Genomic DNA, 19,570 nt, shown 5'->3' on the forward strand with positions numbered 1-19,570 from the left:
GCTGTATTCAGGGCCACGAAAATTATATTACCATTGATTAAGGACCATAAGTAACTAATAGAAATCTAAATTAAATTGCATGCACTTAATTAGCAGGAAAAGGGAAGTCACTCACTGGTGGTAGCTATGGCTACATCTGTCCTTATATTGGATACTTACGGACAGGCTTTCATGGTCTCCTATCAAGCTTGCCCAAGAATGTCAGAAGCTCCAGAGAAAGAAGCCCTGGACTGTCACTACAGGAGAGGGCTCTGAGTAAGGATACTGAGCTCACCTCATCTTATTTGTTTCTGAACCCTTCATTAACACCAGGGATTCCAAGAAGGAACACAGAAAAATTGCATTCACAAGAAAATGCAAAAGAAATAGACTAAGGGAAGGAGTCAGCCAGCTGATTTAAAATAAAAGAGATCTGGCCGGGTGCGGTGGCTCACGCCTATAATCCCAGCACTTTGGGAGGCCGAGGCGGGTGGATCACGAGGTCAGGAGATCGAGACCATCCAGGCGAACACGGTGAAACCCCGTCTCTACTAAAAATACAAAAAAAAAAAAAAAAAAAAATTAGCTGGGCGTGGTGGCGGGCACCTATAGTCCCAGCACTTTGGGAGGCCAAGAAGGGTGGATCACGAGGTCAGGAGATTAAGACCATTCTAGCTAACACGTTGAAAACTCCGTCTCTACTAAAAATACAAAAAAAAAAAAAAAAAAAAAATTAGCTGGGCATGGTGGCAGGTGCCTGTAGTCCCAGCTACTCAGGAGGCTGAGGCAGGACAATGGCATGAACCCGGGAGGTGGAGCTTGCAGTGAGCCGAGATTGGGCCACTGCACTCCAGCCTGGACGACAGAGCGAGACTCAGTCTCAAAAAAAAAAAAAAAAAACTTCAGATTCAGTTGGTAGACGGGACTACGGCTAGACATTGGAGAGAAGTGGCTTGACTTCAGAGGTACAGCTTGACAGCAAAACTTCAAATAATCTGGCTGGAGACAGTTGAACTTCAGGGGAAGATTACCTACCCAACCCATCCCCTTTTCAGCCCCTCTTCCCGTTGAGCCACTTTCATCGTCAATAAAATCTCCTGCATTTACCACCCTTCAATTCCTTTAAGCGACCTCATTTTTTCTGGACGCCAGACAAGAGCTCGGGAGCCACAAGTGCAGACACAAAAAGGCTGGCACACTGGCCCTTTGCACTCGCTGGTGGAAGGCAGCCTCACACAAAAAGGCAAAGGGCTCACTGGGCTGTTAACACCTAAACTGTTCAAGGACAGCAGAGCTAAAAGAGCACTGTAACATGCCCTCTGGGGCTTCAGGAGTCGCAGGCACCCCCACCTGGACACTGCCTTGGGGCCCACACACAGTTCACTGATGCCGGAGCCCAAAAGCAGCCGGCTGGATCCTATACTCACTTGCCTACTGCTGCCTTCCACAAAGGGTTGCGCATGGTGAGCTGAGTAAGCAGAGTTTGTTCCTGCCAGTGCCCAAAAGCACTTGCTCCAGTTCCTGCACTAGTTCGCTCACACACTCCCTCTCACAAAGGGTAGACGGGGTGGGCTGAGTAAATGAGGCACCCCTGTCACAAGTCCCGCAAAGGGGTCAAGAAAATATTCTGCTTCAGTCTGACAGTGTTGTGGCCCTCCTCCATACACACCATGCTTCCACAGCAATTTACACATCTACTTATTATGTTAGGCTTTTGGAATACAGTGGCACATCCCTCTGAGATAATACTTGTCTCGGTGTATTCTGTCTTCCTACACTTCTGTTTTTCCATTTCTTACAGATCTGTGCTGGTTAAGGTGGAGTCTATGGAGGGACCATAAACACGAAGAACACACAGTCACTGTGTGTATGAGTCTTTATAAAACTGGTAATCTTATAATTTAAAGAACAGAGTATATAACAAAATTGGAAGGTCAGAATTCATCCAGTCCAGTTCATTTAGGCCCCCTCCTATGGCAGTAGAATCCTTCTCACCTGGATGCCTAATCTATAAAATAGGCAGGAGCAGATCTCTACTGGAGGGGAAGAGAGCACTTATGTGGCTTACTCCTTTCTCTTTTAACAGCTCCTAGGCATCTTGAGGCGCAATCTCCTAATTTTCTGAATGAGGAAACAGCTGAAATAAAGGAACTTTTTAATTCTAGGCTCTCCCTTCATTCAGCATGAAACAAAGAAAAAAGTAGAGCTTCTGAAGCCAGGCAAACTGGAAGGGAATCTTCTATGACCTTGGAAAAGTCACTTAACCTCTCTGCATCAGTTTTTTAACATTTATCTTCTAGGGATGTCATAAGGATGAAATGAAATCAAATATATAAAGCATCCAGCTAATGACTGGTACAAGCTCAATAAATAGCCACCATAGAATTACTCTTACTTGAATCAGGGCTGGAACCTGGTATTCCCTCGAGTTCTGTTCAGCAAACCTGCCACCATCAAAGATTGGCTTGCCAGAGAAAAGATACGACCACCAGCATCCCCGGAGGGTGGCAAAGCAGGTTTAAAATACCTGGATGCAAAACCTTAAATAAAATCTCTCCAGATATAAGCAGGCACCCATATATTAATTCAAAACTCTCAGTATGGTAATGACTAAAGATTTTTTTCCCCCTACCAGGGCAGAAGACAGGTAAGAAAGTGAGCTAGGACAATTTTCCATCATTTTATAGAAATTTACCAATGACTGAACATACTGCTATGTCCTGAGCTAATTGTGAGAATCCATCATTGCGAACAGATACATGGAAAGCATGTCTCTCACTGTCATGCAGGGTGACTATTCTTTATTTGCAAAGAATATTGTGATACAGCAAGACTTTAGCCAGAAAAAGAAAAAAAAATCCTTACCTGATACTTTTCTTTTATGCAATGGTAACAAACTACATGACACTGACAGTTTTTCGTTGTTATTGTTTTAAGGATACCTACATTGGGAGTGATGCTATGGACAAAGGCAGAATAGGAAGCTCTTTTCCTATTCTGCCTTTGTCCATAGGAATCCGCCACCTAAACAACTACTGAGCCAACAGAAACTATCTGAAGTAACTATTTTGGAATTCCGGAGTCTAATCAGAACATTTGCAGTATGCAGAGGGAGAGTTTAATGAAGAGGCTGGTAAAATTTTCAGAGAATTTCAGCCTTTTGCCCAGGGGCTACCATCTTCCAAGTCCCTGGTGCAGATTGCTGGAGCTAGATGGGCAATAAGGACCTTGGCCTCCAAATATGGGGGTTATGCGTTCTGATTGTTAGTTTTGATCACTGAGAGGCCAGCACAGAGGCTGACAGCCATGGTTTCAACCTCTACTGGCCAAAGCAGATTCCAAGGCATTTACAAGAACAGATGAATGAATGAATAAACAAATATTGTACGATTCTACTTATATGAAATATCTAGAATAGGCAAATTCATAGAAACAGAAACAGCCAATTACAATGGCTCATTCCTGTAATCTTAACGACTTGGGAGGCTGAGGTGAAATGATTGCCCCAAGTCAGAAGTTTGAGACCAGCCTTGGTCATAAAGAGAGATCCCTTCTTAAAAAAAAAAAAAAAAAAAAAATTTTAAATTAGCCAGGCACAGTGATGTACACTTATAGTTCCAGTTACTCGGGAGGCTGAGACTGGAGGATCCCTTGAGCCAAGGGACTTTGAGGCTGTAGTGAGCTATGATTGCACCACTGCACTCCAACCTATGGGACAGAGTGAAACTCTATCTCGTTTTAAAAAAAGGAACAGAAAGAAATTTAGGGGTTACCAGGGGCTAGAGGGAGGGCAAAAGATGAGTAAAAGAAGAGTTACTGTTTAATGGTTACAGAATTTCTGTTAATGAAAAAGTTCTGGAAATAGTGGGGATATTTATACATTGTGAATATACTTAATGACACTGAATTACACACTTAAAAATGGTTAAAACTGGCCAGGTGCAATGGCTCATGCCTGTAATCTCAGCACTTTGGGAGGCCGAAGTAAGAGGATCAACTTGAGCCCAAGAAATGGAGGCTGCAGTGAGCTATAATTGTGCTACTGTACTTCAGCCTGGGTGACAAAAAAAAAAAAAAAAAAAAGAAAGAAAATTTAAAAAAAGGCTAAAATGGTAAATTTTGCATTGCATATATTTTAGCATAATAAACTTTTCATAAGTATACCCATATTTCACATAAGCTGGCTCTTATAAGCTATATGACCTTAAGAAAGTTACTTAACTTAGCTGAACCTGATTCCCCCATATGTAAAATAATAATAGCTCTCCCTTGAAGGATTATCACAAAAATTGGAGACAACATTTGTAAAGTGCCTGGCACTCCACTGACAGTAATTAATGGTAGTTATTATTATAATAACAGCAACAATAATATAATTTGTATAAACTAATACTGATAATTTAATTCAACATATATTTAATGAACTAACTGCCTACTCTGTTCTGGGCACAAGAAGTGCATAATTGCTGCCTTCAAGGAGCTCAAAGTCTAGAAAAACATACAAATAAACAACTTTTTGTAGAAAACAGGAAGCCAAGGAGAATTTAGGAGCAGAAAAACAGTAACCCAACAACAGCAATACTTCTTTGTTTGGGAGAAAAAGTTATTCTTCTTTACAGAGGTGGGAAATCATTTTGTAACCCAGGAAAGTAAATCAATCACAAGCAAGGGGGTGTGGCTCAGTGGTAGAGTGGGTGCTTCGCATGTAAATCAGTCACAAGCAAACATGTAATGTGCATGATTCTTGCCCTGACAAGGTTTAATCCATCTGCTTTTAGCATCACACACACTATATGAGACAGATACAACATCACTGCATATATGGACTGCAAAACCCAGAGAGGACTTGCCTGACACTTTGGTGGAGTGGAAAGAGCTTGGATTACTGAGTCTTTCCTCATCTGTAAAATAAATGTTCTAATATAAATTTCTTTGTTTTTTTTGTTTTTTTTTGAGATGGAATCTCGTTGCACTGTCGCCCAGGCTGGAGTTGCAACAGTGCGATCTCAGCTCACTGCATCCCCGCCTCCTGGATTCAAGTGATTCTCCTGCCTCAGCCTCCCGAGTAGCTAGGATTACAGGTGCTCGCCACCACGCCTGGCTAATTTTTTGTATTTTTTTAATAGAGATGGGATTTCACTATGTTGGCCAGGCTGGTCTTGAACTCCGGACCTCATGATCCGCCCGCCTCGGCCTCCCAAAGTGACGGGATTCAGGTGTAAGCCACTGCACCCAGCCTCTAATAGAAATTTCTACCTCACAGTGCTGTTGTAAGGATTAAATGAGATCACAAATGGTAATTTTAAGTTGTAAAGTATTGTGCTTCTTATGTATTATTATATGGCATTTTGTAAGCCTTTGTTCTCACATGCTTCAGAGAAAATTTATCATAGGAAAGTCAAACTTTGTTTTTGCTTTGTTTTGTTTTTAGAGATGGGGTCTTGCTCTGTCACCCAGGTTGGAGTGCAGTGGCATAATCATGGCTCACTGCAGCCTCGACCTCCTGGGCTCAAGCAACCCTCCCGCGCCTCAGCCTCATGAGAAGCTGGGACAACAGGCATGTGCCACCAAGTCCAGCCAATTTTTAAATTTTTTTTTTGTAGAAATGAAGTCTCACCCATCCTGGCTAACACAGTGAAACCCCGTCTCTACTGAAAATACAAAAAAAAAAAAATTAGCCCAGCATGGTGGCATGTGCCTATGGTCCCAGCTACTCAGGAGGCTGAGGCAGGAGAATGGCGTGAACTCGGGAGGTGGAGCTTGCAGTGAGCTGAGATCGCGCCACTGCACTCCCGCCCGGGTGACACAGCGAGACTCTGCCTCAAAAAAAAAAAAAAAAAAAAAAAAAAGAAATGAGGTCTCACTATGTTGCACAGGCTGGTCACATTTTGTTTTCAAAAGTCAGATCTCCTGAGCAAAGCAACTGCCACTCAAAAAGAGCTAGCCTAAGGCCGACTACATAGGTAATATAAGAGGTTTGAAGACAGCTCTTTCTTGCTAAATAGCTCAAAGGAATTGTCAAATTTCAACTATCATTGTTCTAAAAAAGAATAATTCCTATAAACCAAGTAGGCAACGAAAGAGGGTCTCTTGCTTTCTCTGAGGCTCTCTGCTGTCTCCATATGACTCAAAAAACAGAAAAGTCTCCCTGTTCCATCTAGTCCATCCAGAGGGGTTGACCAGTCACAACAGATAATCTAAATGATTTTTTTTTTTGAGATGGAGTCTCTGTCGCCCAGGCTGGAGTGCAGTGGCGCCACCTTGGCTCACTGCAAGCTCCGCCTCCCGGGTTCACCCCATTGTGCTGCCTCAGCCTCCCAAGTAGCTAGGACTACAGGTGCCCACCACCACGCCTGGCTAATTTTTGTATTGTTAGTAGAGACGGGTTTCACTGTGTTAGCCAAGATGGTCTCAATCTCCTGACCTCGTGATCCACCCGCCTCGGACTCCCAAAGTGCTGGGATTATAGGCGTGAGCCACTGCGCCTGGCCTCCAGATGAATTTTTATTCACCTACAAAGCAGAAAAAATCTCTCCCATACTGGCTACCTGTCCCAGATTCTCCTTGCCATATCAGAGGACTACTCATTACCAAGGACAGGCAAATCACAGGAGTCTTTTTCTCAAACCCATCTCATACTTCTCTGCTGTGAACTCCTTCACTCATTAGAGTCTCATCTCCTTCCCTTTATTTCTTTCTTCTCCCCATTTTCTTCCTTCAAAATTTACTGAGAGTCAACTCTGAACCAGTCCCTGTGCTAGGTGCTAGGGATATAATAATCACAAATAATAAACAAAGGCTACTAATCTTTTTTTTTTTTTTTTTTTTTTTTTTTTTGAGACAAAGTCTCACTCTGTCACCCAGGCTGGAGTTCAGTGGCACGACCTTGGCTCACTGCAACCTCTGCTTCCTGAGTTCAAGCGATTCTTCTGCCTCAGCCTCCTCAGTAGCTAGGACTACAGGAAGGTGCCACCATGCCTGGCTAATTTTTGTATTTTTAGTAGAGATGGGGTTTCACCATGTTGGCCGGGCTGACCTCAGGTCTCGAACTCCTGACCTCAGGTAATCCGCCCACCTCGGCTTTCCAAAGTGCTGGGATTACAGGTGCAAGCCACTGTGCCCAGCCCATCAAAGCACTTTTGAAGTAAGCAGACACTATTATCCCTACTTTATAGAAGAAACTCAGAGAGGTGGGAAATGACCTAAGATAGTAGAGTTACCTTGTTTAAAGAAATCTAACTACGTGTCTTGGAAATTAAAAAGCAGCTACAAGGTGAGTAGAAAGAGAGCTAGATCGGCTGCCAGAGGTCTGGGTTCTACTTCCAGCTTTGACATCTATCTGTCCATCCATTTGTTGAAAAACTAGACAATATTCACGGCACGCAAGGGCCTAGCTGGATATTAGAGATACAGGAGTAAATCAGATACTGAATTCATTGTCAGTCTCTTTTTTTTAAGACAAGGTCTCCACTCTTGTCACCCAGGCTGGGGTGCAATGGTACAAGCATGGCTCACTGCAGCCTTGACTTCCTGGGCTCAAGTGACCCTCCCAACTCAGCCTCCTGAGTAGCTGGAACTACAGGCAGGTGCTACCACATGCAGCTAATTTTTACATTTTTTATAGAGATGAGGTCTTGCCATGCTGCTCAGGCTGGTCTCAAACTCCTGGCCTCAGGAGATCCTCCTGCCTCACTTTAATCCTCTTAAAGTGCTGGGATTATAGGTACGAGCCACAGCCCACGGCCCACTGTGAATCTTCAGTGCTTTCCTTAGGCACTTATTAGATCTCAAGTTTCTCATCTAAGAATACGGTTGGATTTAATAGTCTCTAATAATCTTATAATTCTAGATAAAAACATAATACCAGCCACCAGCTGGACTGAGAATATAGATAAACAGGATGAGCAGGAGATGGGCTGGAGATATCTGAATGGTAAGGTCATAAAAACTTTCTACTGCAAGCTAAGGAGTTTGGACTTTATCCAAAGGACAGTAAAGAGTCATTGAAGGGTTTTAAGCTGGAGTGATGTCAAATTTTCAAGAGAGAAAAATGATTATGGCTACATTATGTAAAGAATAGACTGGGGACAGGGGTATATGAAAGGAGTTAGGAAGTCCAGTTAAGAGGCAACTTAAATAATCCCAGAAAGAGTAATGATGGCCTGAATGATAACAGTGGAAGGATAGGGAAGAAAAGTCTAATCTAAGAAAAGTAAAGGAGGTTTTTTAAAAATAAAAAGAACATTTCATATCCATTATGATAGCTATTATTTAAAGAGAGACAGAGACAAAAATAAGCATTGGCAAAGCTGTGCAGAAACTGAAACTTTTATAAACCACAAGGGAGAATGTAAAATGGTGCAGCCACTAGGAAAACAGTATGGCAGTTCCTCAAAAAATTAAAAATAGAATTACTGTATGATCCAGCAATTCCACTTCTGGATACATACTCAAAAGAATTGAAAGTAAGGTCTTCAAGAGATATTTGTACATCCATGTTCATAGCAGCATTATTTACAATAGACCAAAGGCAGAAGCAACCCAAGTGTCCACATACCACCGCACACAGTATACACATACAATGGAATATTATCATTCAGCCTAAAAAGGAAGGAAATCCTGATACATGGATGAAACCTGAGGTCATTAGGCTGAGTGAAATAAGCCAGTCACACAAGGACAGATATTATATGATTTCAGTTATATGAGCATCTAGACTAGTCAAATTCATAAAGATAATAAGTAGGTTGGTGATTGCCAGGAGCTGGGGGGAGGTTGAAATGAAGAGTTATTGTTTAATGGGTATTGAGTGTCAGTTTTGCAAGACAAAAGGAGTTCTGTGAATCCACAGTGATGACAGTTGCAAAACAATATGAATGTACTTAATGCCACTAAATAGCACACATAAAAATGGTTAAGATGGCTGGGCACAGTGGCTCATGCCTGTAATCCCAGCACTTTGGGAGGACGAGACAGGTGGTTCACCTGAGGTCAGGAGTTCAAGACCAGCCTGGCCAACATGGTGAAACCCCATCTCTACTAAAAACACAAAAATTAGCCAGGCACAGCGGTGCGTGCTGGCTACCGAGGCAGGAGAATTACTTGAACCTGGGAGGCGGAGGTTGCAGTGAGCCAAGATCGCACCACTGCAATCTCTGGGCTGAGGAGAGGAGAGGAGAGTTGAGGAAAGCAAGAAAAGGTTAAAATGGAAAATTTAAAAAAAAAAAAAAAAATTTCTTTATTTTTTGAGACACAGTCTCACTGTGTTGCCCAGGCTGGAGTGCAGTGGCACGGTCTTGGCTCTCTGCAACCTCCACCTCCCAGGTTCCAGCGATTCTCATGCCTCAGCCTCCAGAGTAGCTGGGATTACAGGCATGCGCCACCAAGCCTGGTTATTTTTTGTATTTTTAGTAGAGACGGGGTTTTGCTCTGTTGGCCAGGCTAGTCTGGAACTCTTGGCCAAGTGATCCACCCATATCAGCCCCCAAAGTGCTGAGATTATAGGTGTGAGCCACCATGCCCAGCCAAGGTAGTACATGCATTTTACTACAATCTTTTTTAAAAAGGCAGGATTTAATAACTGGCTTTAGAAGGCAAAAGAGGCAAGAGTATCAAGGATGATGTTTTCTGATTTTAGGAATAGGCAGATATTGGTATTAATCACAAATGATAAAAAATGGGTTACAGGGGAATGATAAGATAATGAGCCCAGTTTTAGATGTAATAAGTCTGAGCAAAACATGAGACATTCATGGAGGAGATTTTCAGAAGACAGCTGGATAAACTAGTCTGAAGTTCAGAAGAACAGTTTGCCACAGTGCTAGAGTTTATGAATCATCAGCCTATAGATAGCAGCTGAGGCTAAGGGAGAAACAGAGCCCTCGTGCAACATCAACTTTTAATGGGTGAGCAGGGGAAGAAAATTCTGAAAGGCGACGAATTCAAGAACAGCTGGAGAAGAAGAAAGGGAAAACAAACAAAAATAAACAAACAATTATGGTCAATGAAAATTATGGAGGCAATGAAAGCTTGCTTCAAGACAGGGGTCAGGTGTCAAATGATATAGAAGAGTCAAATTAGGATAAAGGCTAAAAAGGGTCCACTGGATTTAATCACAAGATTATATTCATGAAAACAGTTAATAAATCTCTTTAGATGCTCTTCTTCAACCATAGGTGAAAAAGTAATCAAGTAATCTTGGAGTTCTCTCCTGAGCAGAGGAGATCAGTTTGAACATCAAAGGGGGAGTTGCGAGAGCAGTTTCAGGAATTAGAATCCATTTTCCAGGCTCATCTGAGATCCTAATCACTGTACTGTCATAGCCATGTATGCTAGAGCAGTAAAAGCACTTACTTTGTAACTGGGGTTAGTTTGGGCTCTGCTATACAGTGTAACCTTAGAGAAGCTTAATTTCATCTGGAAAATAAAGACTATCTTCCAGAGTTGTTATAAAAAATATATATATATGAAGGGAAAACCCCCACAAAAGTTCTTTGCAAAGAACAAAGTACGAATGTCATGTCAGTTAATCAAAACCTCCAACAGGTGATCCTTACAAAGTTTTAAGCAAAAGCAGCAATCTGGAGGGTGGGAGGCGGGGGGAACCACCACCGGTTTACAAAGAAAAAAAAAAAAGATGGTAGTCTTTGAACAGATTAATTTCCTAGCCTTCCAACCTTGAGAGCTATATCTTTTGTTAGTGTATTTGTAGCATTTGGACTTGTGTTTTCTACTGGCTGAAACCAGGATATTCATTAAGGGTCAACACAGGAGGAGTCAGAAAGAACTCTTTAATTGGAGTGGGCTAGCAGAGGAATGTGAAGTGGCCACAACGAAATGAAGAGAAGGGAGGACACTTGTTATTTTGTGGTAGAGAGACAATGAATACACAGACCCAGATGGGGAGACATAGGTTCCAGACTCAACCCCAACGCTTTCTTCAAAACACTTCTTATACTCCATCTTTTCACCTATAAAATGATGGATTCATTTAGGGGCTTCATCTGTTCTCCCATTTTAGAATTATTTTCTAATTGTGTTTTGGAAACTTCATCACAAGTCAGTGGCTAGCCCTGTTACATTTATCAGTCTCAGCTATCTTGTGAGGAAGGCATTCCTAACCCTGTTTTATCTTTTTTTTTTAAAGCAAATGATAGATTGAGGCCCAGAAAGTTTGAAAACTTATCTGATGTCACAGAGCTCTTAAGTGGCAGAATAAGGTCTGTAATCTAAGTCACTAACTCTATGACCCATGCTCTTTTCCCTGTAGGTGTATACTCATTGCTATGCATTACAACAACCATTAACTGAGTGTCCACTATGAGCCAGGCATGACACCAGAAGCTTTATAAACATTTTCACCGATTACAAACCAACCATCTGTATAGGTCATTATTCCATTTTACAGTTGAGAAAACTGAGATTCAGAAAGATCACTCAACCAAAGTTCCAAAGCTAATTAGTGAGAGAGACCAGATTTCAGCTGAGATCTGACACACTCCAGAACACATACGAGACCCCTGGGTGATGCTTGGACACTGACACCATCAGAACATTTCAGAAAACAAAAGACAAGAAGAAGATGGAGGTCTTGACTACACTCCAAAATTCTAGCAGAAAAACCTTTATGAAGCTTTTGGAAAAAGAAATGCCCTGGTCTATAAACAGCCCACTGTTATGGTGAATCTAGGTAAAGGGTATTCAAGTGTTCACTGTACTCATTATCTGTCCGAGTCAGCTTGAGTTGTCATAACAAAATACCAGACTGGGTGGCTTAAGCAACAGACATTTATTTCTCATAGTTCTGGAGGGTGGAAGTCTAAGATTAGGGTGCCAGCATGGTCAGGTTCCAGTAATTACTCCCTTCCTGGCTTGCAGATGGTTACCTTCTTGCTGTGTTGTTACATAGCAGAAAGAGCTCTAGTGTCTCTTCTTCTAAGGGAACTAATCCCATCATGAAGGCTCAACCTCATGACCTCATCTAAACCTACAACGGTTCAATCTCCAATTACCATCCCACTGGGGATCAAGGGTTTCAACATACAGATTTTGGAGGGACACAAACATTCAGTTCATAATATATAGTCTATGCTTAAACATTTGAAAGTATATGGCATATTACGTTCTCTAAATTCACTCTGCCAAAATATATAAGGAGCTAGTTAAAACCATGTTATAGGATTGCTGCAAGTGTAAAAATAGGTATTTTTTGTAAAATACTGAGCTCAGGCCGGGCATGGTGGCTCACGCCTGTAATCCCAGCACTTTGGGAGGCCAAGGCGGGCGGATCACGAGGTCAGGAGATCGAGATCATCCTGGCAAACATGGTGAAACCCTGTCTCTACTAAAAATACAAAAAAATTAGCCGGGCGTGGTGGTGGGCACCTGTAGTCCCAGCTTCTCGGGAGGCTGAGGCAGGAGAATGGTGTGAACCCGGGAGGTGGCGGAGCTTGCAGTAAGCGGAAATCGCACCACTGCACTCCAGCCTAGGCAACAGAGCGAGACTCCATCTCAAAAAAAAAAAAAAAATACTGAGCTCAGGTTTTGGCACACAGTAAGAACTCAGTAAAGGGGCTTTCAAAGGGGGAAGAGAGAGAGAGAGAAAGAACACTGTCAACTGGCTAGAAGACAGCTGCTTACTGGAATACATTGTACCACAAAGCTATATTTTATTTCCCATCTTCAGACTTCAAGAGAATTTCAAACCAGGAGTATTTCTGACTCCTCTGTTCCCTGCGGCCACCATCCCATTTCCTCGGAAGCAGATGACACTACAGTGGACTTGACCCCCTGTACTTTTGCCCTCCTGAGCCTACCCCAAACTGCTGGGCAGGAACAGGCTTCTAGCTCCTCAAAGGGAAGCTTTCTTAGTCCTAGAAACGAAAAAGACAATTCTCTTCTTTAATTTATCATGGGGAAGAGAGAAAGTAGCACATATTTTAAGACAGATTAGCTTACTGTAACAGAAAGCACATATACTTTGAAACCACAAAGAACTGAGTTCAAGTATTTTCTCATCCCTTAGAAGCTATATACATTAGTCAAGTCACATGACCTGAATTAAACTACCATAGTTTTTTATCTATAAAAGCTACAGCATTTATGATTAATAAGATTATAATTAATATATAGTACCTAGTATGTTCTTACCAAATGATAAGACTTTTAACATAACCATATAAATGTTTACTCTAACGTACTATATTTGGCATTTGTTTATAAATTATCTTCACTTAGCTCTTCCATTTCCAGTAACACAGAAGAAAAATAACCTGAAAATCTGCCTACTGCATAATACCTAGAAAAGCTGGATGAAGTATAACAAACATCCTATGAGGCAGAGTTGAGATTTTAAGAAAGAAAAAGGAATCCCTACTACTCAAAAAATAAAGAGGAAACTAAAAATCAGGAAGTCTATGTAGTGAGCTGTTATCAGGCTGCTGTGGGGAGATTTTTTAGTCTAGGCACTCAAAGGGCTTGCTTTTTATAGCCACCAGGGGTAGGAGATAGGCTGTGGGCCCTGGAGCATCCAAGAGCTGCAACTCAAATTCCCCTGCACAAAGCTGGGACCTTGGAGGAGTCATACTGTCAGTTAAAAAAAGAAAAAAAAAACCAAAAGTACAGAGATACAACAGTCAAGGTTGGGTTAAAAAATAAAAAGTCTCCCTACAAATTTGAAACCTTGGCCTGTATGAAGTCTGAATTTATACTACTTATGTGGAGTTTATACTATCTGTGTGGTCTAGAATCTACAGCAGGGAATTAACTTAAAACAGTTCGAGGCTCATAATATTCCTTGGTGATTAGTAGAAACAAAAAAAACCCTCCTTCCCTCTACAGGAGTACAAATAACCTTGTTTGATTCTCACAACTGTCCTATGAAATGGATAATATTTTGTCCCATTCCCAGAATTATCTAGTATGAAATAGATAATATTATCCCAGTTTATCAAAGAAATTAAGTCTGGGGAGGTTAGGGCAAGTTGTCCAAAGTCACCCAGCTATTCTTCTGACAGAGCAGGGATTTGAACCTGGTTGTTGTCCAGTCAGTCAAAACACATTACAAAGTCCTACTATGTGCCAAGCAGAGATAAAGTCTGTTCCCTTTCCAATTTTGGAAATTTGGAAAATTTGACAAAATCAATTCCCCTTCCAGATTTGCATTGCTTAATCTTGATGTAAATCAATGGATAAATGCAACTGTTCTCTTCCTTCTCTAGTTTAGCAACTTAGTAAGAATGAAGGCAGCCAGGATCAGAGCAAACAGGAAACCAAAGCTCCACAGGGTTCCCCGGGGCTCTGTCTGCCAAAGCAGTTCAGTTCCCTCTGGCAAAGGAACTTAAGTTGCTGGAACACTCTGAACTGGAAAGTGGAAAAGCAACAAGCTCCATGAGCTAGTAGGGTGTAGAGTACTGCCCCATGAGTCCTGGTTACTGGAAATTAATTTTGTTAGAATAAATATACAAATAGAAATTCAAACAGAAAATATTTACTGTTAAGGTTAAGTAATAAGGACAATGAAACTATTGTGATAAACACAAACATGTGAAACAGAAACTTAGGGATAACAGTTACAGTTATATCAGGCTCAAACTCCAATATATTTCTGAATGTTAATTTGATTGCATAGCACTGAGAAAACCCTGATTTAAAAACATAAGCAGATGTAAATGGTAGCATTTAAAAAAAATTAACAGGCATTCTTAGAAGCTTAACACACTGATCATCTAACACGTATTCATGTTTTATAAAAATAGTTCTCAATATTTTAAAATAATCAAATCAAATGTTTATGGACTCTCTACAACACTCTCCTGGTATTTTTGTAGAACAAAGTTTGGAAACAACCACACAACAGGTTCTCTGAGATCTTTCTACTGGACCTCAGACATATCTTCTGCATGTTCCCAAACTTTACCAAGACTTTTGGAGGTGTATGTTAGGAGGATGAGCAAGTTATTTGGTAATATCCTTAACTACTATTTCTCCAAATGAGAGCCATTCTCACACTACTCACCTGTGTAGGCCATGTTCTTAGGGTTGCCATAAGGAGCCCCAGGCTGCACGGGGCTGTAAACAGGGTTCATTGTGGAAGACTGAGGATCCTACAGAGAAAACAAAGAAAACAGCACTGATTATTGATTGTTCATTCTTCCTGACATCAGCTTCTCCTCTATAATCTTCAGTTTTCCCTGAAAGGAAAGCATCAGGGTATAGTGGAAAGAAGACTAAACAAAAAAGCTAATTTGCTTGTGCTTGGCCCTATGCTAAATACTTTCCCCATTTTACAGATGAAAATAGTAAGGAGCAAGGAAGTAATATAACTTGCCTAATGTCAACCCAGGCATTTTGGCTCTCAGTTCAGTGTTAGTCCCACTATCCCACAGACAGCTCTGGCACTAGAGTACTATGTGGCACTGGCCATGTCACTTCCCCTGTCTGGACTTCAATGTCCTGATACAAAATGAATTAGTTTAAGATTTCTGAGGTCCTTTCTAATTCCAGTGTTGTTAGTCTAAGAGTTGGAAAAGGATATGCTTTCCATAGTTCACTAGTGGAGCCTGGTGCCTGATGATGAGCAAACAGACTGCTGGAAGGAAAAGCAGCATCTCATCTGCCCCTTACACCTGCAGAGGACAAGATAGCAGTTACCAGCAGCTTTAAAAACAAAAAAGGGAATTTGTTGCCACTGATAATTTTAATGCAGACAAGGAAATACAGCTAGGATTTCTCTCCAAATTTATTCAAGGGAAAGAAATAAACTTAGAAATTTGTGTGCAATAAGTATCACCTGCACAAGTGCTCTGTTAATTATCTTAATGAAGCACATTCTCCATTCTGATTAACGGAAAATCTGTCATTAAGCTCTATTAGCCAGCCAATTTGTCCCACCTTGTTTAGGGAGCCTTTCCTTACTATATAGCCTGACACATTTGTAAATGTGTCTCCAAATATATTATTTACTCATCATAAAAATCAAACAGTTCCTTCCTAACTAGGTTCACAAGATAGATGGGCAATTTTTTAGGTCATTAACTTCTCTTGTATCACTTCAAAATCGGAAACAAGTCAAACGTTGAAGGCAGGCAGTGAACAGCTGGTGTGATGACACTGCTCTGTGATTAGTCTGTCTAGGGTTCCAAAATGAGATGTGGAGAAAAGGGGGGCTAACAAGGAGAAGAAGCTGGGACCAACAGAGAAGCAAAAGGGAAAATGCCACTGGCCAATTTCAGAGAACAGAATGTCCTAAAATGTACCTAATGTGTAGCCCTAGCAAACTACCCCAGGGCAACGAGCTAGATAAAATTACCATCAGCCAACAAACTGAAACTAGAACAACTTGAGGATGAAAGTTAAAGGAGTTATATACATTTCAGTTAAACTTAAAGGAAAAAAATATTCTCACAGCCAGAGTTATCTAAAAATATACCCAAGTAACATACACTCTCTCTAAATAAAAGCACTCTTCTCACAGAATACTAAGACATTAAAAATGAAAAGAGATCACAGATGTTAAAATAAGTTGCAAACTGTCAAGTGACATGCAAATGTAAACAATGATGATGTGACAATGTTGCCCATGTGACAACAGCAACACAGAGACTACTTGTACTCTTTTGGCTTTGGGTCTCTCTTCTACCCAACCAGTTCTTTGCCTGGTACATCAAGTGAGGAAGACTGATAAAGTGCTGCAGTGGTGTGAATGTTTCCCCCCAGAAAGCACGTGCTGGAAGCTTAATAACCATTTTAACAGTAATTAAGAGGTGGGACCGTTAAAAGATGATTAGGCCATGAGGGATCTGCCCTGATGAATGGGTTAATGCCATTATTGCAGGAGTGGGTTTATCACGGTGGGCATGGGTTCCTTATAAAAGGATGCGTTTGGCCCCCTCTTGCTCTCTGTCACCCTCTTTTTGCCCTTCTTTCCTCTACCATGGGATGACACAGCAAGAAGGCCCTTGACAGATGCTTGTACCCTGGTATTGGACTTCCCAGCCTCCAAAACTATGAGCCAATACATTTCCATTTGTTATAAATTACCCAGTCTGTGGTATTCTGCTATAGCAGCACGAAAAGGACTAAGACAAGTGCTAAGCAGTACAACTTGCCTGTAAACATCTGAGCACTCTCCTACTGAGAAGAAACTCTGTGTTGCTGATTGGACAAAGTACAAAATTGCTTTTCATAATCAAAGAAACTCATCAGCTTTGAAACTGGTCTCCTGCTGCTCCAAAATGAGGGCCACTGCCACAGGAGGAGATCATGCCTGGGGTAGCACTCCGTAACAGCATCAATTCCAGTCTCAACTAATGACTGACAGAAATGAGATCTGCCAGGGTTTCAAAATTTAGAATATGACAACCACTTCTAGGGAGCTGCTCAAGGGCAGACAGGATTCCTAGCTTCTAAAGGAAGGTTGGTCTTTTATAACAAAATCTGTACTGTTAATAGTTTCAGGGACAGGCTAAAAATGAGTAGGAAGATCATAAACTCTACAATCAGGCAGATTTAGGTTCAAATCCTGGAACTGCCACATACCACGATGCAATCACAGGGTAGTCCCTTAACTTCTGAGTCTCTGTTTCCTCTAACCGCAAAATGGGGAAAAAAACAAAAAACATACTTTGTAAAAAAATTTTTTTAAATGATAGGTTTATTAAAGTATAATTTACGTATAGTAAAATTTTACCTCTTTTAGGTATATAGTTCTATTAGCCCCTGAAAAATATATTCAGTTGTACAAACATCACCACAATCAAGATATAAAATATTTTCATTACCCCAAAAAGTTATACATTTGTAGTTAATACCACCCCGCCTTCTTCAAAAGCCTTACGAATAAAATCCAAACTCTTTCACAGAGTATACAAGATCCTTTATGCTCTATCTGGGATGTTGCTCAGAAATCTGTGTATTTATGTTCCCAAGGAGATTCTGATGCCCAGTTTGAGGACCATGCCTTAGACTTTCTTTCCCAAATGCCACTTCTCTCATATAGGCTGTCTAGGGGAATTGAGATACAGCAGAGAACAAGAACAACAAAAATTTCTGCTTACATGCTAGTTGGGAGGAGGAAGAAAGAGAGATTTTTTTTCAAGTGAAAGATTTTTTTTCAGATGGCAATAAAAACTGTAAAGCAGGGGTTCCCAACCCTGGGGCCATGGACCAGCATCAGTCCATGGTCTGTTAGGAACCAGGCAGTACAGCAGGAGGTGAGCAGCAGGCAAGCAAGCATTACCACCTGAGCTCACCTCCTGTCGGATCGGCAGTGGCATTAAATTTTCATAGGAGTGTGAATCCTACTGTGAACTGCACATATGAGGGAATCTAGATTGTGTGCTCCTTGTGAAAATCTAACGCCCCTCCTCTCCGCCCCAACCCCACACACACCCCTGGTCCATGGAACAACTGTCCCGTGCCAAAAAAGTTGGGGACCGCTCCTGTAAAGAAATCCACTCAAGCTGTTTAGGGAGTGCTAAGGGCAGGTTGTTGCAATTTTAAATAAGATAATTAGAGAAAGTGTCATTGAGTGACATCTGAGCAAAGACCTGAATAAGTTGAAGGAGCAAGCCATGGAGATCTCTGGGAAGAAACTGTCTAAGTAGAGGAAACAGCAAACGCAAATGCCCCCAAAGTAGAAGCATTTTTGAGAAATAGCTTAGAGGCCAGTTCAGCTGAAGTGGAGTAAATGAAGGGGAAGAATACGAAGTAAGATCAGACAGGTAATGAAGGCCAAATCATGCAGGGCCTTGTAGGCCACTATACAAACTTTGTTTTTTCTAAATAAGATGGGAAGCCATAGGACTGTTTTACAAAGCAGAGTGAAATTATTCGTCTTCATTTTAAGAAGAGGTAGATTGTTGTACTGAGATCAGACAGCAGGAAAGCAAGAAGAGAAGCAGGGCAGTCAGGAGGTTTTAGAAACAGTTCAGATGAAAGATGATGGTGGCAGTAGCAGTGGTGGTGGTGGTAGAAACTAGTCGTGTTTTTTATATATTTTGCAGATCAAGATGATAGGAATTGCTAACGGATTTAATATAAGGTATGAGAGGAAGAAAGACATCAAGAATGATGCCAAGGCTTGAGAAACTGGAATAATAAAAATGCCATTTACTGGTGAGAACTATGAGAGGAGTAGGTTTTGGGTGAAGAATAGAAATCTGGATTTGGACTTAGATTGGAGATGCCTAAGAATTTTGCTTAGAACAATGTTTGATACACAATAAACACCCTATAGAAGGTTAACCATTAGGACTACCATAAACATTACCTCTTTGGGGGTTCTGTGGAGGTTAAAAAAAGGAAAAAAGAAAATAAATAAATACTACCCCTACTACCAGCAGCTACCATTTACTGAACACCTACCATGTGACAGGTACTGTGCTAAGGACTTATTAAGTCCCTATAAGTCTTATAATACTTGCAAAATAAGTGTTATTTTTATTATATTACAGATAAGTAAACTTAAGTTAAAAAAAAATGAAATGACTAGCCCAAGATCTCATAACTAAGAAGTGAGGAAAAGCCCATTTCAAAGCCAAATCTGTTTGATTTCAATGTCCAAGCTACTTTCACTATACTAGATGAGGCT

The 19,570-nt window shown here is 41.1% G+C and overlaps 1 protein-coding gene across 3 annotated transcripts in view; it reads right to left on the reverse strand.

Annotated features, from left to right (window-relative positions):
• The window catches only part of FAM168A (family with sequence similarity 168 member A), a 196,155-nt gene that overhangs the window by 51,431 nt on the left and 125,154 nt on the right, over positions 1–19,570 (reverse strand). For all 3 annotated transcript variants that reach the window (XM_038005487.2, XM_008020102.3, XM_008020103.3), the window contains one exon: positions 14,996–15,083. In XM_038005487.2, the coding sequence (XP_037861415.1) occupies positions 14,996–15,065 (70 nt within the window). In that variant the 5' untranslated portion in view covers positions 15,066–15,083. The remainder of the gene's footprint in view (positions 1–14,995; positions 15,084–19,570) is intronic.

This window comes from Chlorocebus sabaeus, chromosome 1, assembly GCF_047675955.1.
Source record: "Chlorocebus sabaeus isolate Y175 chromosome 1, mChlSab1.0.hap1, whole genome shotgun sequence".
Taxonomy (NCBI): Eukaryota; Metazoa; Chordata; class Mammalia; order Primates; family Cercopithecidae; genus Chlorocebus; species Chlorocebus sabaeus.